The following is a 25,652-nucleotide window of genomic DNA, read 5'->3' on the forward strand; positions in this document are numbered from 1 at the left end:
GGTTATTGAGCATATACAGGAGTTTATATTTGATAATCTTCTATCATATTGTAATGTGTGCAAACGACAAGGACATGCTGGTAAAGATTGTCGTTCATTGATTAAAAGGAATAGGGCGAATGATGATATGCAACAGGAGGAAAATTTGATTGATAGCACTGTTGATAATGATTGTGTACTGCCTGCTGAAGTTTTGGCTTTGGCTGAGGAAATGAGCAAGGTGGAAAAATTACAAGGGGATGCTAGGGATTATTTAAATGCTAAGTCGCAGCAAAAAGCTAATGTATCAAGTCGTGCCGATATTCCAGTTGATGGTCCACAATCAGCTGCTGTTAATGCAACTGATAAGGTTGGTTCTGGTGATGCAGGGCAGCATCCTGTTTCTGGTGCAATTGTTCCAGTTGCCGAAGCCCTTGATAGTGTTGCTCAAGACTTGAAGGCTGCAAAAAATAGTGTGGTTGATCGAGGTTTAGCTGGGGAGTCTAAAGGTTCAGCTATTGAATCTGGGCAGCTTCAGCAGACGATGGATGATAGTGCATTAGCTGCAACTGTTCGAGCAATTTTTGACAAAAATAATGCAGCAGTAGCAGAGATAGGGCAAGGTGATAAAGTTGATAAACGACCAGGTCCTGTAGATTCACAATTGGAGGCTAATGTTGCTCTGAATACAATTGGTAGTCGACCTAACGCTGGGGTTATCAAAACTACTGCTGCACAAGATACAGCAGTGCAAGATGAGGATCAAGAAATTGAAGATGTTGATGTTTTGGGTAGTGCAGCTGCTACAGATGCTGAACCAGTTGTTGGGCACATTGATGTTAGACAGGAGCAGACAAATATTCAGCAGGTACAAGGTGCAAAGAAGAAAGGAACAGGTATAGTTGAAGCTACTGATGCTTTGAAGGACGGTGTAAAGAGTGATAACATTGCTGAGAAAAAAGCTGAAAACTGGACAATAGTGTCCAGCAAAAATGGATCTCCAAACAATACTAACGTGCAGCAGCTGGAACAGAGGCAAAGAGTGGTAAATAGATCATCTAATAAAAGATATTCAGGGGTGAAAGAGCAGGCTACAACACCAAAGAACATTGAATTTTCTAACTCTTTTGATGCCTTGAGAAACGAGCAGGAACATGTGATGAATATGGAGGGGAAGAGTATACAGCAGGTTCTGATGGATGAACCTATTTTGGATGATATTGCGACGACTATGCAACAGCGTGATCGCGAGGCAGCTTCAAAATCTGGGATGCCAAAATCTCCAGGAAGTCCAGAACAACATATCTTTTCTCAGCGTACAGGTGGACAGCTTGTTGGTTCGAAAGAAATTGTTCTAGTTGATGAGCAAGAGGCAGTGGCAGCCACACCAACACTACATATTTCCAGTCCGGATTTAGCTAAAATGGTGAAGGATGCCCAGGCAGCTATGTTGTTGAATACAACTCCAAAGGTTAAGGCACCTTTGGTCATGTTAAATACCTCAGTCTATGAGGTTCCCTTACAACTGATGGAGCCCTTTGGTGAGCATGCTGGTGAATCTGGACAGCAGCTACTGTCAACAGGTGCGACGAGTGCAATTGGTGTTCATCGCAAGACTTGGGCTGAGCGAGTTCAAGAGGAGGAGTAAGATTATGCAGATAGCATACACGATGATAGTGACAATGAGGCAGCTCAAATTTCAGCAACTCCTCCATCAAAGGACGAGGCAGCAAAGATGCAAAGCGAGCAGGTTTCTAATTCCACAGATAGCGGGCCAAAGAGGAGAGGATTAAGTCCAAATGCTCCTGCTTTTGTACCATCCAAGCAACAGCAAATTGTAGCAGCTTTGGAGGGTGTTAGTTCGACAATACAAGCTGTCAAAGAGGTCGCAAAATCTGGGCAGCAGCGTGCACTAAGCGCAACAGTTTTGTCATCTATGCACAACGTTGATGCTACTGGAAGTTCAAGTGCAATGGCTGCAAAATACAATTTGACACCTACCAATATCCTCCATGCTCTTGTTTCTCATGATATAGATACATTGAGAGCGCTGGATAATCCGAGGCATGGGCAAGGAGCTTTAGTTCCTGGATTGGATGCTACTGAAGCTTTTGGTATTGATGTGGGGCTTGATTTTTTTGAAGAAGGGGAAGAGGAAGAATTACTTGATGCTTCCTTTAAAAATGTAGCTAGGGAGGGAGATCTTTCACCTAGACATATGAGAAGTGGATCCACCAAAAACAAGAAGAAGACTCACGAGAGACAACATAGCTGGGACGGCAAGGTAACACAAGAGGTTGTCATTAGGAAACCTCCAATGAGAGTCGCAAAGCAAAAAGTGGCTGCCTCAACCACTTCAATGAGGTCCAATCTCTCCAAAAAGAAATGATGCATTTTTCATACATATTCAAGAGGTTTGAAGAAGAAGCCAAGGAGATACACATTGAAGAGTGCACAAGGTTCAAAAATGAGGGGCAGGACTCAATTTTTTACATTGTTTTATTTTATCACTTCTTAAGCATCATCATTTGTAATATCATCATAGAGTATGTTATAAACTCTGTGATGATCATAGAATACTTAGCTATTAGTAGTTCGTATTTTCTTCATGCTTGCAAGTAGATGAGGTATTTTTATGCCTCAATAGGATTAGTAAGGTAAAGTTTAGCCCAGTATGTGTTCGCTCATGTCCTATGCCTTTGGGAAGATATCCAAACGGCTATGAGATTATATGCCCTCGTGAGACTTTGCCGGCAGCTACACCATGATCCTCTACATGAGGCTGCCATCATAAGGCAATGTGAGGCGCAGAGGAGTGATTATATAGCCAAGGCATAGAGGCAACACTATTGGTGCTATTGTCCCCCTTATTTGTACTGTTCCTATGTGGTTTCTTTTTTTTATTATTAATAAAACTAGTCCTAGGCACATCGCCTAGTGGTTTTGCTAAACAAAAAAAAATGAACTTGAATTCGAAAATTCGACAACCGATGCCGAAACTAATCAAACCATGTCCGATTGACCTCAAATTTTGTACACAAGTCATATTCAACCCTACGGACCTACTCAAACTTCTGGAATTGGATTCCGACCCAAATACCAAAAATTTCACTATCGGCCCGAAACTCCAAAAATTCAACTTTCGCCAATTCAAGCCTAATTAAGCTACGGACCTGCAAAATATAATATGGACATGCCACTAAGCTCGAAATCACCAGACAGAGCTAACGGAATCAACGGAATTCTATTCCAGAGCCGTTTTCACGCAGCTCCATCTACGGTCCAAATTCTAAGACTTAAACTCTCATTTAGGGACTAAGTGTCCTAAAACACTCCGAAAACTCAAATAAACCATCCCAGCAGATCACAATAGCAAAAAAAGACACGGGGAAAGCAGTTAATAAGGGATCAGGGCATCAATTCTCATAACGACCAGCCGGGTTGTTACATCCTCCCCTTCTTAAAATATTCGTTCGTCCTCGAACGAGCATAGAGATATACCTGAAGTGGTGAAAAGATGAGGGTAACGGCTGCGCATATCCTGCTCGGTCTCCCAAGTCGCCTCCTCGACCGGCTAACCCCGCCAGTGAACCTTTACTGATGCAATGCTCTTTGACCTCAGTTTTCGAACCTGCCTGTCCAATATAGCCACTAGCTCCTCAACATAAGATAGATCCTTGTCCAACTAGACTGAACTGAAATCCAACACATGAGAAGGATCACCATGATATCTCCGGAGCATCGAAACATGAAATATCGAATGAACTCCTGCCAAGCTGGGAGGTAAGGCAATCTCATAAGCAACCTCCCCAACACGTCGCAACAGCTCAAAGGGACCAATAAACATTGGGCTCCACTTGCCCTTATTTCCAAATCTCATAACGCCCTTCATAGGCGAATCCCGAAGCAAGACCCGCTCTCCAACCATAAATGAAACATTGCGAACCTTCCGGTCCACATAACACTTTTATCTGGACTGGGCTGTGCGAAGTCTATCCTGAATCACCTTAACCTTCTCCAAAGCGTCCTGAACCAAGTTTGTGCCCAATAATCTAGCCTCGCCCGGCTCGAACCAACCCACCGGGGATCTACACCGCCTGCCATACAGAGCCTCATACGGTGCCATTTGAATGTTGGACTGGTAACTATTGTTGTAGGCAAACTCCGCAAGCGGCAAGAACTGATCCCAAGAACCTCCAAACTCCATCACACACGCGCGGAGCATATCCTCAAGAATCTGAATAGTGCGCTCGGACTGTCCGTTCGCCTGGGGTTGAAATGCTGTGCTCAACTCCACCCGAGTACCTAACTCATGTTGTACGACTCTCTATAATCGTGATGTGAACTGAGTACCTCTATATGAAATGATGGAAACTGGAATACCATGCAGACGAACAATCTCCCGGATGTAAATCTCGGCCAACCACTCCAAAGAATAGGTAGTACACACATGAGTTAAGTGCGCGAACTTGGTCAGTCGATCCACAATCACCCAAATAGCATCGGACTTCCTCAAAGTCCGTGGGAGTCCAACTACGATGTCCATGGTGATCTGCTCCCACTTACACTTCGGGGTCTCTATCTGCTGAAGCAAGCCACCCGGTCTCTAATGCTCATATTTCACATGCTGACAATTGAGGCATCGAGCTACCAACCCAACTATATCTTTCTTCATCCTCCTCCACCAATAGTGCTGCCTCAAATCCTGGTACATCTTTGCGGCACCCAGGTTATTGAATACTGCAAACTGTGGGCCTCCTCTAGAATCATCTCCCGAAGCCCATCAACATTGGGTACACATTTTCGACCCTACATCCTCAATACCCCATCATCACCAATGGTCACATCTCTGGCATCATCATGCAGAACCTTGTCCTTGAGGACAAGCAAATGAGGGTCATCATATTGACGCTCTCTGATATGATCAAACAAGGAAGACCGAGAAACCACACAAGCTAGGACCCGACTGGGCTTCGAAATATCCAATCTCACAAACTGGCTGGCTAAGGCCTGAACATCCATCGCCATGGGCCTCTCTGCTGTTGGTAGATAAGCCAAACTGCCCAAACTTTCCGCCCGGTGACTCAAGGCATCGACCACCACATTGGCCTTCCCCGGGAGGTAAAAGATAGTGATATCATAATCCTTAAGCAGCTCTAACCACCTCCTCTAACGCAAATTAAGGTCCTTCTACTTGAATAGGTGCTGCAAACTCCGGTGATCACTGTAGATCTCACAAGGAACACCGTACAAATAATGACGCCAGATCTTCAAGGCGGGAATAATAGCAGCTAACTCGAGATCATGGACAGGTTAATTCTTCTCATGAACCTTCAGCTGTCTCGACGCGTAGGCAATCACCATACCGTCCTGCATCAATACCGCTGCAAGGCCAATCCTCGAGGCATCACAATAGACAGTATAAGACCCCAAACCTGTAGGCAATATCAATACTGGACTATAGTCAAAGCTGTTTGAGATCACACTCTTTCGTCCACCTGAACGGAGCACCCTTCTGGGTCAGCCTGGTCATAGGTGCTGCAATAAATGAAAATCCCTCAACAAATCGACAGTAATAACCCGCCAAGCCAAGAAAACTATGGATCTGAGGATGGTCTGTGCCAACTCTGCACTGCTTCCACTTTCTTCAGATCCACCTTGATCCCTTCACTCGATACAACGTGACCCAAGAATGCCATGGAATCCAACCAGAACTCACATTTCGAGAACTTCGCATATAATTTATTTTCCATCAAGGTCTGAAGCACTGTCCTCAGGTGCTGCTCATGATCTTCCCGGCTCCAAGAGTACACCAGAATGTCATCAATAAAGACAATGACGAACGAGTCAAGATATGGCCAAAATACACTGTGCATCAAATGCATAAATGCTGCTGGGGCATTGGTCAGCCCAAATGACATAATAAGGAACTCGTAATCACCATACCGAGTCCTGAAAGCAATCGTCGGGATATCTGGCTCCCGAATCTTCTACTGATGATAACCTGAACCCAAGTCAATCTTAGAAAACACTCGAGCACCCTGTAACTGATCAAACAGGTCATCAATACGGGGCAAAGGATATCGGTTCTTCATTGTAACTTTGTTCAACTGGCGATAATCAATTCACATACGCATAGAACCATCCTTTGTTCTTAACAAACAAGACAGGAGCACCCCAAGGTGACACACTGGACCGAATAAAGCCTTTATCAAGCAACTCGTGTAACTGTTCCTTCAACTCTTTTAACTCAGGAGGAGCCATACGATAAGGAGGAATAGAATGGGCTGAGTGCCCGGCAACAAATCAATGCCAAAATCAATATCTCTAACTACTAGAAAATAAACCTATGGCATCGGTTATTTAGCAACGGTTATATAACCCTTGCAATAGATGGTCTATTGCAAGGGTTATAGCCGTCGCAATATCTTCTTGAGCCTATTAACACAGTACTAAAACTAAACCGTCGTAGTAGTATAATAACCGTTGCCACATACATGTCTATGGAGACAGTTTGGTAAAATAACTCTGTGGGGACGGTTCTTTGTAAAAAAGAGGATTTAATTTCCCTCCAATTATTTCACTAAACCCGCGAATGCTCCTTTTTATAATTAAAAAATAATTTAAAAATATTGAATTACATGTATCAAACTAAAAGAGGGGTCTTCTTACCTCTTTTCTATTCAATTGATTCACTAGAACAAAAAACCCTCCAGCTTCTTCAAGAGAAAAACGGCCTCCAAATCTAGCGAAGGATTTCCACAACCGAAGGATTTCGAAATGCAACGGATTTCGATTCATATTGCTCTCTACCACAATTGGTCTGCATGCTCTCCTCCATAGCTTATAAATTCCCCATCTCTAGATTTTCCATTCAAGTGTTTTTAGAAAAGCTTGAAGAATACAAATGGGTTTCTATGAAGTTACTGTCTTTTGTTCTAATTTATATTTTATTTTTAGTTTTAGTGTGGTTTAAAGTTTGTATCTCAAATTTGGTGAAGATTTGAGTTTTCCGTGAAAAAATCTGTGATAAAAAATCAAAGAAGATTGCTTAAATTTTGGGTTTTAGTAAAATTGGAGTTTGAGAAACTGGATTTCAATTCTTTGAGCCAAAATTTTATTCGAAGTTTATTTTGTACTGAATATTGAGTGTATTTATTTTTGAGAGGAATTAAAGTGACAAATACCCTTCAAAACTCCATTGTTAAGGTCGACAATGTTCTAAAACATAAATAGAAAAATTCAAAGTTGGGAGAGTTAGAGCAAATTGCTTTATATATATGGGAATTTTACTTTTTTTGTTGGTTTTCTGGTTGTTTGGCTCTTGTGTTCTTCACTCATCTTTATTGCGATTGATGCTGCAAATGTGGCTTAAATTAGCAACTTGGTAACAACTAATGGAATTCCCCAGTTACCAGAAAAAGGGGTATTGTCTCTGGAAAAATGCACTCTTAATTTACTAAATTGTTTACTCAACAGTTTACGCATGGAAATAGAAACTAATGATGTCTGATTCTGGGTGTAGCAGTTGTTTGTTTACTATTACATAAGGTTCATATCTCTATAAGCTAGCTGTAAGAGTATCAATTCTGCTGGATTTTTTTTTTGAAAGTACCAATTTTGCTGATAATTTTACTCCTGCGCATTTTATGTGTTACTTTGTTTCTAAACCTGTTTGAAGCTCGTCATGTTGCAAGTTTCATTTTGTGTATTCTGTTTCAAAGTGAGCTAAAAGCACTTTTGACTATATTGTATCAAGGCAAATTATTTGATTGTGAAAAATATAATAACTGGCCAGCTATATAGATTATTTACTGCTACAGCTATTGTGAGTAGCCTGATAGATTTGAGAATAACTATAAGACATACATACAATTTTTGGATTATGGTGAATGAAGAGTCACATCCCAGTCTTCCTTGTATGAAGTCCAACCTGTGCTTACTTATGTGTCAAGAGAAGAAACCTAAATATAAGTTTTGAATTTTGGCATAGTTGAGGCATTAAGGATCATTGCTTTAAAATCACGTCATTTTCTAGCTCATTTTCCACTTGAAGTTGTGCAACCAAGATAGTTCTGCTGGAAGTCTTGGACTTGTCTGATTTTCATACAGTCGAGCTGGAATTGAGGTGTTGTTGTGTCTCTAACATGTTATGAGCTGATTTTCAAAGAAATGCAGATTGAGATAGCCCATAGGTAGCATGACGAATATTTGATCTGTATTATTTGATTTTAGTTGTTCACCAGGCTTCACATAAATTTTGATCTGTATTAAAAGTACCAGATGCACTTTTCCATTTCATTGGTTGGCAGGAGATTTTTGTAAAAGATGTAGTAAAATGTTCGAGGAGAAAATATAAGAATTTTTGTCTCGATATCCTTGCGGAGTGGAAGCCCGGCGCCCTCTTAGAATTTTGTTTTCTCTGTTTTGAATTATGTTTTGTTGGAAATATGATAAATCTGTTTATCAACAGCACAGTTTATTTCTTGTAATGCTAACATTAAAAGTTGGAGCACAACATGGTTGATCTTAGAATTTTTTTTTTTTAAGAGTACCTGTCTGGAATAAAAGTTGGTATTCAGATTTTATTTTGCTAACATAAGATGCGGAAGCCATTGGCTAGTCAAACAACTAAAATATATTAGGAGTAGTCAGAAGTAAAAATTAGGATATTAGGTTCTTATATTGCAAGATATGACAGATTGAGAAACGAAGATGACAAAGGTAAACTAAGAAGATTTGTTTTCATGCAGAAGACCAGGCAGATCCAATATACTTCTAAAACAGATTTGTTTATCCCCACCCACAGCCCTTTTGTCTCTCTTTCTTATCTCCTTTTATTCTTGATTTTAATATTATTTCAACTCAGTCGCTGCTTTTATGTGCCATCACATACTGCTTTTACTAGATCTGGATATTACACTTAGCATGGTGTTCGAGGACCTGTTTTACTAGACCTTCTTTTACTTTATTACTATTTTAAATTTTGACTGATGAATTGTATTACTTTTAAAAGTAACTGATTTATGTATTCTCAAATTTTTGCAGGAAGCTGAAAATGGTATTATCGAGCGCTTCTGCCTCTCTGTAGCGTGTGGCGAGCTGTAGCGTCGCTTTTTTGCAAAAAAGAAAAGAAGAATACAGCACCAGCGATCTGTTAAAACAAAAATTAGGGCTCGCTATTTCTTTACTCTTTCTCCTTCTAGTCGACAGCAGACCAGCAATTTCCTTTCTTCTTCAAGTTTCTTCATCAGGTGTGCTTCTCCTCCTTCCTTCATCTCCTTTCTTCTTTCATCGAGTTTTTGTTCTGTGACTTCGTCGAATTTTTCTCTTTTTTCTTTCTTCTTCTTCTTCTTCTTCTTCTTCTTCTTCTTCTCTTCTTCTTTCCTTTTTTTGGGCTTTGTTTTTTGTCGTTGCTGCTGCAACAGAACAGAGCCTGTGTTGCGCTGTTTTTTCTTCATTTTTCTTCTTCTTTCTTTTTTTTTCTTTTTTTTTCTTTTTTTTCGGTTCTGTTTTTGATCACTGCTGTTGCACTCAATAGAACGGCCTGAGTAAAGCTCTTATTTTTCTTCAGTTTAGAGAGCTTCTTCAGTTCTTCTTCTCTTCTTCTTTCTTTTTTCAGCCCTATTTTTTGTTTTTCAATTTTCCATAGCTTCATTTTGGATTTTTGAATTTTAATTATGAATTGATATATTTATAATATATTATATTGAGTTTTTAGTAAAATCCTCTTGCAAAAAGATCCCAAAGTTTGGTAATTTTTATAAAATCCTCCTTCTGAAAGGTCCCTTTTAGATGCTTATGGTCGAGTATATGTCCCAAAATTACCAGTATATTTCTGAGTGTAAAATTGAAATCTAAGAGGTAAATTGATTCCTTTGTAATTCTAAGAGGTAAATTGATTCCTTTGCAATTCTATTACTTTCCAATAAGATATGATCTTTTCTCCCTCATGTCATGAGCAGGTTAGGTGTCGTTGATCACTAATCAACTTCATAACCTTTCTGTTTTTCTTTTCTAGTGGCTTCCAGCTTTGCAATAAATATTTACAACTAGTTTGGAATAGTGGGAAGTAATTATTAAATGGTTTACTGATACAACATCACTTGAATGCTACAATTGTAGCTTACTGGAACAAGGATCACTAATTGTTGATTTACTTATGTGTCTCATAGGATATTCAATGAGTAATGGAGATAAAAGTTGGATGGGTCTTTGAAGATCCATCGATGATTATATTCGTGGAGTAAATAATTTTCTTGATAAAGCGTTTGAACGATCTTCCCAAGGAAATGAAATATTATGCCCCTGTAAAAAGTGTTTTAATCATTATTGGCATTATAGAAATGTGGTGGAGGATCACTTAGTTGCTTATGGGTTTACATATGGATACACCGAATGGGTTTTTCACGGAGAAGGGTTTTCCTCGAGAGATTTGCCACATCCAACCAATGATGATGATGGTTCCTATATGCATGACGATATTGATGGTCTGCTTCATGATACATTTAGAAATGTAGAAGGTGACTTGATCCATGAAGGAGTGAGAGAGGGACCATCTGAAGATGCAAAGAGATTTTTTAAATTAGTGGAGGAAGGAAAACAAGAGTTGTATCCAGGGTGTGAAAGTTTCTCTAAACAGGATTTCACCATTCGGTTGTTCTTGTTTAAATGCATTCATGGGTTGAGTAATGTGGCATTTTCTGACTTGTTAGACTTGATAAAAGAGGCATTTCCATTTGCTAAGTTACCTGAGTCTTTTCACAAGGCAAAAAATGTGATAAAAGATTTGGGTCTTCATTATGATAAAATACATGCATGCCCCAACGATTGCATGTTATTTTGGAATGAGAATGAGAAGGCAGATAATTGCTCTGTGTGTGGATCTTCTAGATAGAAGAATGTGCATGATGGCTTGACTAATAGGAACACTAAAGTTGCTGCAAAGGTTTTAAGGTACTTTCCTTTAAAGCCTAGGCTTCAGAGGATATTCATGTGTTCTGAAACAGCTGTAGCAATGAGATGGCATGCTACTGAACGACCCAAAGATGGAAATATAAGACATCCTGCTGATGGAGAATCTTGGAAGGATTTTGACTTGTTGTGCCCGGACTTCTCTAAAGATCCTCGTAATGTTAGATTGGGTCTTTCAAGCGATGGTTTTAACCCATTTCGAACTATGAGCATTTCCCATAGTACATGGCCAGTCATGTTAATGAACTATAATTTATCACCATGGATTTGCATGAAGCCGGAGTATATAATATTGTCAATGATCATTCCAGGTCCATCATCTCCAGGAAAGGATATAGATGTGTACCTACAACCACTAATTGTTGAGTTGAAGGAACTATGGGAAAAGGGAGTAGAAACAAATGATGCTGAAACTAACCAAACATTTTCAATGCATGCAGCCTTATTGTGGATAGTTAGTGATTTTCCATCATTATCAATGCTTTCCGGATGGAGCACCAAGGGGAGATGGGCATGCCCCACTTGTAATTATGATACTTGCTCTCAATACCTCACACATAGTCGTAAGATGTGTTACTTGGGGCATCGGGCATTTTTACCGAATGATCATCCATTTTGGAAAGATAAGAAATCATTCAATGGTGAAGAGGAGCATCGAGCCATGCCTACTCCCTTATCGGGAGTAGAAGTGCTCGAAGAGCTACGTGAACTCAATAATATCTTTGGGAAAGGCCAAAATAAAAGGCCTCGGCGTAATGACGGTCCGTGGAAGAAAAGATCCATCTTTTTTGAATTGCCATATTGGGCACATAATAAATTGAGGCACAATCTTGACATGATGCATATAGAGAAGAACATATGTGATAGTTTTCTTGGGACTTTGTTAGATATACCTGGAAAGTCCAAGGATCATGTAAATTCTCGATATGACTTGCAAGAAATGGGGATACGCAAGGAGCTTCAACCATTAAAAGATGATAAAAATGGAAAAGTTCATCTAGCTAAAGCTTGTTACTCCATGAAACCGGAAGAAAAAAGATTATTTTGCACCGTCTTAAAGAATGCCAAATTACCAAAAGGGTGTGCCTCAAATATATCACATCGAGTGCAAGTGGAGGAGATGAAAATATCAGGATACAAAAGCCATGATGCTCATTTCATAATGCATTACTTGCTCCAAGTTGCGGTTATAAAAGTGTTACCCAAGAATGTCTCTTTGGCCTTGATTAGGTTAGGAAATTATTTTAGAACCATATGTAGTAAGGTTGTAAGGCAAAGTGATCTTGATAAAATTCAGTCTGAAATTATAAATATAGCATGTGACCTCGAAACAATTTTCCCGCCAACCTTTTTTGATGTAATGACACATTTGCCTATCCATTTAGTGAATGAAATTAAGCGTTGCGGTCCGACTCATTTGTGTTGGATGTATCCCTTAGAGAGAAACCTGTGTAAGTACAAAGCATTTGTTCGTAATCGAACTCATCCAGAAGCATCAATAGCAGAGGGATTTTTGGCAGAAGAGTGCTTGAACTTTTGTTCGAGATACTTACATGATGGGGTGAAGACAAGATTCAGTCGCTATCAAACTGAAGATGATGAAGGCATTCAAATAGAGGGAGATGATTCTTCACCTATATTTCCTAATATAGGCCATCCAATCGGAAGTAAGAATAAAAGGAAAGGCAAGACTTTTGACATGGATTTACAGTTATGGTCTGAAGCACATCGATATGTTTTGTTCAATACTGGAGATGAACAAGTTGAGGCATTTATCAAGTAAGATAAAATACATAACTGTCATTTGTAGTTTAAACTTTATTTTTTTCATGATAAGATATTTTAAACAGTATCTCCTATGGTCTAACGATTAAATTTTATATACTTACAGGGAACATAAGAATTTCATTGACAATCATACTAAAGGAAATGCATGGCTAAAAGCACGAATTCATAGCCGAGAATTCGAAAATTGGCTTAGAGAGAAAGTTAAAAATGTTGAAGTGCCCAATCATTTAAGATGGCTAGCTAAAGGGCCTAACACAGTGGCTAAAAGATATACTGCCTATTTCATTAATGGATATCGATTTCATACAATGGAACGAGATGCTCCATGCAAGACTCAAAATAATGGAGTGACTTTGTCAGCAACAACAGATAGTTTTGCTAGTGCTAGGGACCAAAATCCCATCGGTGGAACGGTTATCTACTATGGAGCTATTCAGGATATAATTGAAATTAATTATTGGGATAATTTTAGTGTTGTACTATTTAGATGTGATTGGTTTCATAATGAAATTGATGGATATGGATTAACGCGGGTGTACTTCAACAAAAAATGCAGTACAGATGATACTTTTGTACTAGCATCTCAAGTACATCAAGTTTTTTATGTGGAGGATCCAATTGAGAAAGATGTTTATTATGCAAGAAATAAAGTCCCTGTTGATTTGTATGATTTGGAAGAAGAGAATTGTCCCAATATTGGAGAAACATTTTGGAGAGAGCCTAATGATGATATTGGTTCATCAAATATATTACTCGACGTGGATGCCAGATGGTCGAGAGAAGATATACCTGCTGATATCATTGATATGCCTTCTCAATCACAAGATACAACTATGGAAACATCGGAAGAGGAGGATGAGTATGATGATACTGATTGGGATTGGATGGAGGCTGATGATTGATAAATGATCTTCTGAACTTCTTTAAATATATAGTCGTCATTGTTTTTTAGTGAGTTTAGAAATATTATGTGATTGTTTTTCTTGTTTGTATGCTTTTAGACTTTTTGCATTTGTTTTTTCCTTACAGCTCTATATTGAATTGCTTCAAGTTTACAGGTTTTATACCAGCAATTGTTACTGATTGTAGATTCAAGTAAGTTGCATAAAGTTTCTCTTTCAAGTAAGTGGCACAAAATTTCTCTTTCATGCCTTTTCTTCCTTTTTTTTCTTTGTTATGTTCCATTGTCTAACCTGATTAGCTTTCATTTTCTTAAACTTACACTGATTTAGATGTCATGGGTCAAGACGGGTCTTCAAGAAAAAATAAAAAAGGAAAAAACCCGTCATATGTTCAAGTTGGAAGTTTATCATGTTTGGCAAAAAAAAAAGAGAATGTCATTGACAACAAAAGAAACCGTTCAAGCTATACGGTCAGAGAAAGAGCATCTGCTAAAACTAATTGAAGAACAACCAACAATAGGAGAACGATCTGATGCAAATAAACGACATGTAGAGGAGCAAGTTGTAGAAGGGCACATTGTAGATGAGCAAATGCAAATAGATTCTACCACTCCTACAGCTAATGAACGATCTGAAGAACAAGGTAAGTCTACATAACTTAGAATCTTACTAAATTCATCCATAACCTCTTATTTTTTGTATTTTATTGTAGCTTCTGGTCCTGTAACTCCAAAAAAAAGAGGCAGGACACAAATGCGTAGTGTCCATAGCCGAAAGACGCGTAAGGTGATCAGACTTAACAATTTGAATCAGCCCATTGGTCCTACTAAAGAAGATGTAAAAGAGTTTGGTAGCTTCCTCGGTACATTGGCAAGGACTGCAACTCTTTGCCCGCTGGATATATTGGATTGGAGGAAAATGGACACAAAAGACGATTTATGGACATATACCAAGGTTTGAAGTTCCGATCCAAATGTTCAGTTATTTGTTAAAAGTATGTTACCATTTCTGCTAATCAAATGAAATCAAATTGTAGTTGAAGTATGATATTCCTGATGCTGCAAAAACATGAACTTTATTTTCAATTGGAAATGCTTGGAGAAGGCATAAAAGTCAACTAAAGAAAGATCATTATGATGTCTATCAAAATGATGAGGTTCGAATGGCAAAAAGGCCCGATTATATACCAGAATATCAGTTTAAAGAGCTCCTGAAATATTGGAGTTCTGATAAACTACAGGTAAATATAAACCATGATCTTGACAATAGTTACAACCAGTATATAAACCATGATCATGGTTCTGTGCATCTCATGGTTCTTCTGATATAGTTGCTAGTGTTTTTTGCTTGGAATACTCTCAAGATAAGGAAGAGTTTGAAATAAGAACTTCATAGATTGGTTATCAAGTTCAACGAAAAGTATCCCAACAAGCTTAGTCGCTGCAGCATATAGCTATAACTCTACAGTTTGTATATCCCAGCATACTCTGATATAGCAAATCTTGTCAATTGCTCTCCTTCATTCTTTGCTAGCTTAGAGACCACAAGTTGTTGCAAATAACTCACAAGTAGCTGAGCTATAACTCTACAGATGGTTCTGTGCATCTCACAAATTATTGCAAATAATGTTGTTCTATTTTGGTTGATTATATTGTATTGATTCATTTTATTTTGCAGAGATCATCCGAAATCAACAAGGAGAAGCGAAAAAAGTTGACGGATTCACACACTGCTGGCAAAACAAGTTTTGCTTTAATCCGTAATGAATTGGTGTGTACTATTATTTATTATTATATCTATTATATTTTTTAAAGATCTCTTATATCCATTTTCGTGCGACTAGGAAAAAACAAAGGAACCTGTATCACTTAAGGAGATGTTTGTGGCCACAAGAGCAAGAAAACCTGGGCGTGTGTTCAAGGACTCAGACGAAAATACAACTAGTAAAATTGTATTAATATTATCTATATGCAAGTTTTAGATGAGATTATTTTATTTATTCTTCTTCCTTATTTTTTATTTACTTTAATTCTTTTGTTGAATTTGCTTTGTTAGGCTGAAATGGAAAAAATTGAAACACAACAAAGTATAAATGGCAGTCAGTCTGTTGATGCATTTTCATCTGTCATGGGTCCTGAACATCCAGGACGTTTAAGATTATATGGACGGGGGGTTACAAAGACTACTTTGAAAGGAAAAGTGGGCCATTTCATGCAGACTTCAAATGCCACAAATAATACAGTGCAAGAAATGCAAGAAAGGGTTCGAAAGATGGAGGAACAAATGGAAGAACAAAAGAGAACTATGCGAAAAGAAATTACTGCAGATGTAATTGCTCAACTTCAGCGTGCAGCATTAATTAATCCAAACATACTAGCAACATTGTCTGTTTCGTCACTAGGAGAAGCTACCTCTGCACCACAAGCTGCTAATCAACTGATCCGTCGACCATCTACAGGTAGCAACAATCAAGGTTAGCATCACTTTATTCCTAGGCTAAAATTTATATTTTAGCAACTGTAGAGCTGCTGATATTTGTTAATATATGTATTGAATTTTACTGTGGTTTGAGTTTTCCATATTGGAGTCTAGATTGCTGTTGATTCTTCTTCTTCTTCTTCTTTCTAAACGCCCAAAAAGCGCCGAAATGCTGGCGAATTTTTTTTTAGAAAAATTCTGCCCAATTTTTCCAGTTTCTGCCCAAAAATTCTGCCCAATTTTTCCAGTTTCTGCCCAAAATGCTGGCGAATTTGTTTCTGCCTGTGTTGACTTCCGTTCATGTATCTTTTGTAAAAGAATCTGCTTCTTGTTCATGTATTTTTTGTAGTAAAAACTACTTGATCTGTCATTTTCTTGATTAAAGATGTGGGTTGTGGATTTTATGTGGTTCCTTAGATCAACAGAATGTTTTTTGGGTAGTTGAGGTATATGTACTTTATTATTTAATGTTGCGCTATGTCACCATTTATGTTCTGAAGTGTAGTCACATTGTATCATATACTTGTTGCTATTCTTGAGGGATGTAGTTTAGTATTCTTGCTGCTAGAGAAGTCTAATTGAAAACTGGAATCTTTGCCTTTTGCTCCGATTCGTTGCTTCCTCTATAGTACTTACAATCAAATCTCCAATAGAAAGCACTAGGGGCGCATCACGCACCTGGCCCAAATTAATCACCAAATCCTCCTTTTGATTTTGCCGAGCCAGTAATATGGCAGATGTTTTCCATATATGTCACTTGTATGTGTTCCATATATGTACTACAACTACAGATTGTACACGAGAAGGCAGTATCTTGTTGATGTGACCGAGATTTTTAATCAGCTTGATTAGGAAAAGAAGCAGAGACTTTTCAAACTAGGCTATATCGTCCTTCTCCTCTTCATATCATTATTTTGGCTGATTTATAGTGCCTTGGAAGATGATGAAGAGTCTCTATAGATTCTCTAGTTTGAGCAAAGCATATGCACCCTCCTGAACAGCTACAGTTGTTCATTTATCTTGCCTTGTCAAGTTTATTACTCTTGTAAGTTTAGGGGTTTAGAAGGAGCAGATTTGGTTGCAGATTGTAGTCTCATACAAAATCTGAAGCTCTCCCCGTCCCCCTCCCTATTCAGTTCTCAAGCAACTACAGGTTTTTAGGTTCTAATGTTCCACTGCAGAGTGTAAGTTATTTTGAGTTGCATAGTACCTTTTGTTCAACAAACAAAAATTTGTCTTCAAGAGTTCCACTATGCTGCAATGGACTTATGATGTTCTTTTTTTTTTTGCTCTCCATTAATATGAAACTGCTAATTGAGGGTGCTAAAAAAAGGATAAGTTGATTGATGGTATATTGGGTAGCTTAAAGAAGTCAGGTGAGAGGTCGACTGAGTCGAGGGTGTAGGTCTGATGGTTGAGAAGAGAATCCTGTATGTGGCTTCTTTATATCAATTTGTAGGATAGGTGTTTAGATAAAACAGTTGCAACTTTTTGTTGGCTGTATAAGTTACAAGGATTTAAGTTTGTAAATTGTGTTTAAGTGGAACAGTTGAAACATAGTTGGAGTGTTTAAATGAAACATAGCTAAGTTGAGGTATCTGTATGAATTTTGGCGCCAAGTTAGAGGGGCCGCATATGGGTTTGGCCTTGTGTATTTGTCAATTTGTTTAATCTTACCATGTGTCATGACATTAATATACATATCTTTAAATGAAATCCTTTTATAGAACTTTTGCTAAATTATTTATTTTTTGATTATTTGTAGGTGGAGAACTTGAAGTAGGCGACCAAAGTGATGAAGATCTTACTTAGGAGTATTAGGTTGATTCATGATGAAACTAGAAATATTTTATTTTTGTACACTTTGGAAACTAATGTGTTCCAATTCACAGGCAGATATTGTTAAATGTTTTGCTTTTATGGATATTACACCTATTATGGATTCTGATTTTGTTTAAAAATGAATTTTTCTCGTAAATTATATATATTTCAAGGTATGTTACATACTGTTGGTTTGTATAATTGTTGCAATAGAGATATGATAGGCGTTGCAGTAGCCCAGAAAATAACCGTCGCAATATATCACTATAACCGTTGCAATAGCATGAGCCCAAATCGCATAAGCCAAAAGTGATCGTTGCAATAGTATAACGCAATCGTCACAATAGCATTAAGTAACTGCTGCAATATTATAAAATAACTGTAGCAATAGCCTGAACAACAGTTGATAATGAACTCTACTGCAACGATTTTTAACCGTTCTATAGAGTAAAGAATCGTCGCAATATCATTCATAGAATAACCGTTGCAATAGGTCATCTTATGCATCGGTTATGAAACCGTTACATAGAACCGTCCCTATAGCTCTATTGCGACGATACCTGTTGTAGCGGCCGCAAAAGCGTCGCAATACCTCTACGGCAATAGTGTCAATTCCTAGCGCAACGGTTTTTGAATCGTCACCATATGACTAATTTCTAGTAGTGTCTGTCGGGCGGCACGCCCGGAAGATCAGCTGGAAACACATTAGAGAAATCCCGCACTACTAGGACTGAATCAACTTAAGGGGTATCAATACTAACATCTCTCACATAAGCTAGATACGCGTCACATCCCTTCTCAAACATTCGTTGAGCTTTAAGAAATGAAATAACTCTACTAGGAGTGTGATCTAAGGTACCCCTCCACTCTAATCGCAGTACACCTGGCATAGCCAGCGTCATGGTCTTGGCGTGACAATCAAGAATAGCATAATGGGGCGACTACCAGTCCATGCCTAAGATAACATCAACATCTACCGTGTTGAGCAATAATAAATCAGCTCTGGTCTCAAAACCACTAATAGCAATCAAACACGACCGATAAACGTGGTCCACAACAAGAGAATCTCCCACAGGAGTAGAAACATAAACATGGGAACTCAAAGAATCCCGAGATACGCCCAAATGCGGGGCAAAATATGAGGACACATAAGAATAAGTGGAGCCTGGATCGAATAGAACCGATGCATCTCTATGATAGACCGGAACAATACCTGTGATGACAGAATCAGAGGCAACAACCTCAGTACGGGAAGGGAGGGAATAGTATATTGCCTGGCCTCCCTCTGTAGGGCGGCCTCTACCCCCCTCGACCTCCACCTCTAGCTAGCTGAGCAGATAGGGTAGCAACTAGTGTTGTAATCATGGCCTGAGGACCTGGTGGAGCACGCTGTGGCTGAGAAGTCTATGAAGGTGCACTCCTCCTAAGCCTGGGGAAATCTCTCACCACATGACGAGTGTCACCACACTCAAAACAAGCTCTGGGAGGACGTGGTGGTAATGACTGGATCGGGCCAGGTCTGCTGGACTGACCACTGAAAGCATCCCGTGCAGGAGGCCCACAAGATACTGGAGGTGCATAATAAGGCTCTTGAGGCCTAGAAGGAGCTTGAATACCGCTGGCTGCTGGAAGAGCTGAATGAACGGGGTGACTCATATAACCCCTACCATGACGAACTGCAGCTGGGGCATGGGCACTAGAATAATGGCCCGACTCTCGAGACCTCTTGGCCTCTCTCTCCCCTCTATCCCGAGCAAGTATGCCCTCTACCCTCTTAGCAATACTCACCACCTGCTGATAGGCGATACCCATCTCTAGCTCTCGGGCCATACTGGACCTGATGCTGGGAATGAGCCCCGCAATAAACCGACGAACTCTCTCCCGAACTGTGGAAACCAAGGCCGGTGCATGTCTAGCCAAGTCACTAAAATGGATAGCATACTCCGAAACAGTCATAGAGCCCTGGCGTAAATGCTCAAACTCCGTGCGCCATGCGTCCCTGAGGCTCTAAGGGACATACTCCCTCAAAAACATATCTGAAAAATGGGCCCATGAAAGGGAAGTTTCCTCAGCTGGGCTGTCCAACTCAAAAGTACGCCACCACTGATAGGCTACCCCTCGAAGCTGGAAGGTGGTGAAGGAAACCCCACTCGTCTCTGCTATGCCCATAGTGTGGAGGATACGGTGGCACTCCTCCAGAAATCCCTGAGCATCCTCTGATGCTAGACCACTGAATGTAGGAGGGTCGTACTTCTTGTACCTCTCAAGCCTCCACTGCTCCTCCTCTAAAACTGTTACCCTACCCTCGGGCGGAGTTGGGATTGTAGGCGGTACTGGTATAACCTCTGGGATTTGATCAACCTGAACCCGATGCTCTGGAGTGCCAGCGGCGGGAGTCTATGCTCCTCCCCCGTCCTGAGATGTGGCTGTAGTAAGGTGAAGCAACCCTGCTTGAGCTAAGGTGTTGTACATGCTCATGAACTGTGCAAGGGTCTCCTGGAGAGCTGGAGTAGTAGTGGCAGTAGGCATATCAGGCGTCTGGGCTCCGGTTGGAGCTGCTGGTGGCTCCTCCATAACAGCTCGCGCGGGTGCTCTGGCTGCAGCACGTGCGCGTCCTCGGCCTTTTCCCCGGCCTCGGCCTCTGGCGACTCTAGCAGGGGGCGCTGGTGTCTGGTCATCTCGGTAGCACGTGTCCTCACCACTTGGGAGAGAATGGAAGACAGAAGTTTAGAATTTTTGAAGTCAATAATCTCGCCCGACAAGGAATCAAATAAAGTGTAATTTTCCTAACAGTTCCAGAGCCTCTCGAAGATAAGTACAGACGTCTCCGTACCGATCCGCGAGACTCTATTAAACCGGCTTGTGATTCATGACTCTATGAACCTAGAGCTCTGATACCAACTTGTCACGACCCAAATTCTCCCTCCATGAACTATCGTGATAGCACCTAGTCTGTACGACTAGGTAATCCTAACAATTTGCAGAAAATGAAATAAATACGAAACTAACAATTTACATGTAATATAATAAAGGAGTTTAAAATGCCGCTCGGCATATACAATAATAACACTCTCAAACTGAACATAGCACTCCCAAAACCTGAAATCTCTTGAATCACAAGCTAAAGAAGTACATAGTGTTCTAACTCCAGAAGAATAAACGAAGAAAAATACAAGAAGTCTATAACTCAAGGGAGAATAGAGTGGGACTTCTAGGTCTGCGGACGCGGCAGATATACCTTGAAGTGTTTGGATCGCCTCGCCTCATGGATAGTATGGTTGAGCAGAAGAACCTGGATCTGCACACGAAAAACATGTGCAGGAAAGGGCATGAGTACACCACGGCGGTACCCAGTAAGTGCCAAGCTAACCTCGATCGAGTGGTGACGAGATCAGGTCAGGGTCCTACCGGTTATACATATATGACAAGGTAAAACAATATGAAATATGACATTATAGTTAAAATACTAACAGTCAATGAAAAATGGAATCACAGAAAGAAATAACTCAGTACACAGAGATAGCAACAGGGGATCTCCCAGGATAACGTCCCGTAGTCAAAAACATAAATGTACAGAGGATCTCCCGGGATACCGTCCCATAGTCCAAATCATAAATGTGTAGGAGGGTCTTCTGGAATACCGTTCCGTAGTCCCAAAGAAAATATCTAGTATAGGGGGATCTCCCCGGATACCGTCCCGTTGTCCCAATATAAATGTGTAAGGGTATCTTCCGGAATACTGTTCTGTAGTCCCAAAGTAAACATGCAGGGGGATCTCCAGGGATACCGTCCCGTAGTCCCAAAGTAAATACACAACAGTCTCAACAAGAAAATCTATAGTTCTATTCAAGTTCGTATCAAGAGACAGGTAATTCCTACCCTAAACATGCTACACAGAATCCAAGTAAACAGTTATAGCAGATAAGACAGTTAAGTCACGTAGGCATTCTTTCCTAAGCTAAATAGGAGGCTCTATATGCTAGTATTGCTCAATTAAAGGAGAACATAGATATTTGCTTGATGAAAACAAGGTTTTTCAACAATTAGCACGTGTACGCACTCTCACCTCACGTACATGACATTTCATATAACAACAGTACCAAAATCCTAAGGGGAGTTCCCCCACACAATGATAGGCAAGCCACATACCACGAACCAATCTCTAAATCAATCCGATAACACGCTCTTGTCACGAGTATCTAACTCCGAGTGGCCCAAATCTAAACAAATCAATTACCTAACGTAAATATAGCTACAAGCAACTAATTTAGCTACTAAAATCAACGCTAAGGCAAGAAGAAAGAAAAAAACGCCCAAACTTCCTCCTCGGGCCCACATCCCGGAAACCGACCATGGTCACAAAATCCGACAACCCACTTGATTACGAGATTAACTATACTAGTTTCACTCAATTCCGACTTCGAATACGTTTCCAAATCCCGAAAGTTCATATTATGAAGCTCCACAAATTTTACCCAAATTCCATCCCAAATCACGAATCAAATAACGAATTCAATGATATATTCATGATTATTAGCCAAAACCGAGTTAGAATTACTTACCCCGAAGATTTTCTTGAAAAACTCTCGAAAATTCATCTCAGGCCGATCTCCCAAAGTCAAAAAATGTGAAATAGAACCCTAGGCCTCGCTTAAATAGTGCCCTCTGAATGTCCACTCTGCGGTCCGCGTATTTCTCACTGCGGCCGCACACTCACTACCGCGATCAGCAAAATTCCATCGCAGCCGCGAGTCTTGAGCCAACCACTTCCGCGGTCCGCGAGATTCGCACCACGACCGCAAATCCTAAAACGACTCCTTCCGCGGTCCGCAAAGTTCCCATCGCGGCCGCATCCTCCAACTGCGGTCAGCATAGTCCATACCGCGGCCGCACTTCCAATGATCAGAGACCTGCAACTTTCCAACACCAGATATCAGGTATTTTCTTAACTCACAAGGCCAAATAGTGATCTGATAACCACCCGAAACTCACCCGAGGCCCCCGGTACCTCAACCGAACATACCAACCGATCCTAAAACATCATACAAACTTAGTCAAGCCCTCAAATCACATCAAACAACACAAAAACCACAAATCACCCTCCAATCTAAACCTAATGAACTCGAATTCCAAAATTCTACAACCGATGCCGAAACCAACCAAACCATGTCCGATTGACGTTAAATTTTGCACACAAGTCATATTCAACCCTACGGACGTACTCCAACTTCCGAAATCGGATTCCAACCCCGATACCAAGAATTTCACTATCGGCCCGAAACTCCAAAAATTTAACTTTCGCCAATTCAAGCCTAATTAAGCTACGGACCTCCAAAACACAATCTAGACATACCCCTAAGCCCAAAATTACCCAACAGAGCTAACAAAATCAACAGAATTCCATTCTGGAGCCGTCTTCACACTACTTTGTCTTCGGTACAAATTCTAAGACTTAAACTCTCATTTAGGGACTAAGTGTCTTAAAACACTCTGAAAACTCAAAGTGAACCATCCCAGTAGACAACAGTAGTAGAAAAAGACACGAGAAAAGCAGTTAATAGGGGATCGGGGCATTAATTCTCAAAGCGATCGGTCGGGTCATTACACCTAAGGGCGTAGGCCTAGAGTGGACAATATCATTAGCAGGCTGGGTTGTTATACCAACACTTGACGTCATACAAATTCACCCGAATATCGATGGTGATGGTCATTGAGCATATTCTTTTTGTTTATGTTTCCTAACAACTTCGCATCCAATTTCAACTATACCCATAGTTCTATCTGATCTCTGTTAAGACCTCGACCTTTTTTCACTATATTGGCTCACCATAGTCTGAACATCCGGGCATGTCCATAAATTAAGCTGTCATACAAGGATGGTCATTAGGCTATGTCAACAACGCCAATTTCAAGAAAGAGACAGTAAATCAAGAGGAATATTTGAGATCCTATGTTTGAGAGTATGAGAGAATAAGACTTATTGGAGAAGGTGATTGTAATAAACACTTCGTTGAGCTTACTGTAAGAAGTAGTGAAGTGTAGTAAGAAAATATTGATGATGACCGGTATTTCTGTGATGGAAAAAATAGGAGCATCGATGTATATATTTAATGGAGGAAGAAATAGGAAGAGAAAGGTGATGAACTGGAAGAGAAGATTTTGTATGCTTGGGGGAAAAATGGCCATGTGAGAGTTTTGGATGTTGGAGTACTTTTGAAAAGAAAGAGGAGAAAGAAACGGAAGATGGAGAGAAGAGGGATAGACTAAGGAAAAAAATATTTTTGATTACAGGTCTTTGGATGCGAGTGGGTTTATTTTAATTTAGGGTGGGTTTAAGTTAGGTCAATGAGATGATGAAAATTAATTAAAGTTTTTTTTTTAGCAAACAGGGCTCTTAGTCGTAAGGGTAGTCTTGAGCCAAAAAGAAAATAATAAGGATAAATTTTGCAAAATATGTGGACGAAGGGTATTATTATATCAACTCCAATAGTTCGGGGCCAGTTTTGGAGATTTTCTGCAATAAAATATATCATTCAATTCAGAGAGCACTTTCATACGATGCTTTGTCAAAACAATACTAAAATTTTCAGTCAAATCATATTTCATGCTCATAGTATCGACATAAGTTTATCAAACCTTATAACATTCATTCTAAGTGTCATTTTTATCGACAAGATTTTGAACCACAATTAACAATAAAAATGTAGTTTATAACACAAGGGAGCACTTTATATTCAATGCAATATTGCCCATGGTGAATTTCGCACCCGCTCGTCTTCACGAGCGTGAACTCGAAAATTCACCAAAAAAGTTTAAACTTAAACTTACCTCGTGTTAGCTCCAAATTCTCTCACGATATTCGAGTGTCCTTATGCATTGTCAGGATCTAAAAGCCATCAAGGCCGTGATGACATCTAACCTAACCCGCTAGGCGAACCAACAACCATAAGCCACAAAGTCAAATATTTTGAAGCAACAATAAAGTCTAAATAGAGATATAACATAATATGAGTCTAAAGCTTATAATACAAGTCCAATTATCAAAAAAAAAACCTAGGAACTGGTGTCACGACTTCGTGAACGACTACAACTGAATCAAAATACAACTATCTATAATACATATACTGTTCGAATGAGATAAACATTAATAGGTAGATAGAGGAAGGTGACATTAAGATACTGCGGATCGATCAAGCAGCTTTACCTTGAGTTTTCAAGCAAGCACTCCTAGATAGTATCCTAGGTTCCGCTAGTGCCGGACTCAGAATTTGCACAAAATATATAAAAGTGTGATGTAAGTATGCCGACCCCAGTACTCAGTAAGCACCTTGGTAGACCTCAACGAAGTAGTGTCGAAGGTTTGGTAAAAAAGGTACTCACTTTAAAATATGTGCAATTTATATACATAATAAAGATAGAAAAGAAGCACCAAAAATATCATAATAAGATATGCACAAATATAGAATGTCACTCGCAATACTCTATCTCGGCCAAACAAGTCCAATGCATATAAGGGATGCATTAAATCAGTATATATAGATGATATACACAAGTAATGCATTTAAGAATGCACAAAGTAGCACAATGGAAGAGATCCTTTGGGAGTTATGGAAGATAAGGAATACAATCAAGCATGGGGGACAGTGTCTTGTAGTAGAGTCATTCATGAGGTTAATAAGACATTGTATTGCTTGGCAAAGGTGAGGTATC

The 25,652-nt window shown here is 39.7% G+C and overlaps 1 protein-coding gene across 1 annotated transcript; it reads left to right on the plus strand.

Annotated features, from left to right (window-relative positions):
- On the plus strand, window positions 14,806-16,121 carry LOC109224134. The gene is made up of 4 exons (XM_019388723.1): window positions 14,806-14,883; window positions 15,321-15,413; window positions 15,487-15,594; window positions 15,699-16,121. The coding sequence occupies exons 1-4, from the start codon at window positions 14,806-14,808 to the stop codon at window positions 16,119-16,121; spliced, it is 702 nt and encodes a 233-aa protein (XP_019244268.1).

Source organism: Nicotiana attenuata, chromosome 3, assembly GCF_001879085.1.
Source record: "Nicotiana attenuata strain UT chromosome 3, NIATTr2, whole genome shotgun sequence".
Lineage (NCBI taxonomy): Eukaryota > Viridiplantae > Streptophyta > Magnoliopsida > Solanales > Solanaceae > Nicotiana > Nicotiana attenuata.

Bases quoted from the DNA above. Each gene is read 5' to 3' on its own strand.
- LOC109224134 (XM_019388723.1), top strand. From the start codon at position 14,806: ATGGCAAAAAGGCCCGATTATATACCAGAATATCAGTTTAAAGAGCTC. The intron at 15,414-15,486 runs GTGTGTACTATT...TCGTGCGACTAG, and splicing joins CTTTAATCCGTAATGAATTG to GAAAAAACAAAGGAACCTGT. The intron at 15,595-15,698 runs GTATTAATATTA...TTGCTTTGTTAG, and splicing joins AAAATACAACTAGTAAAATT to GCTGAAATGGAAAAAATTGA.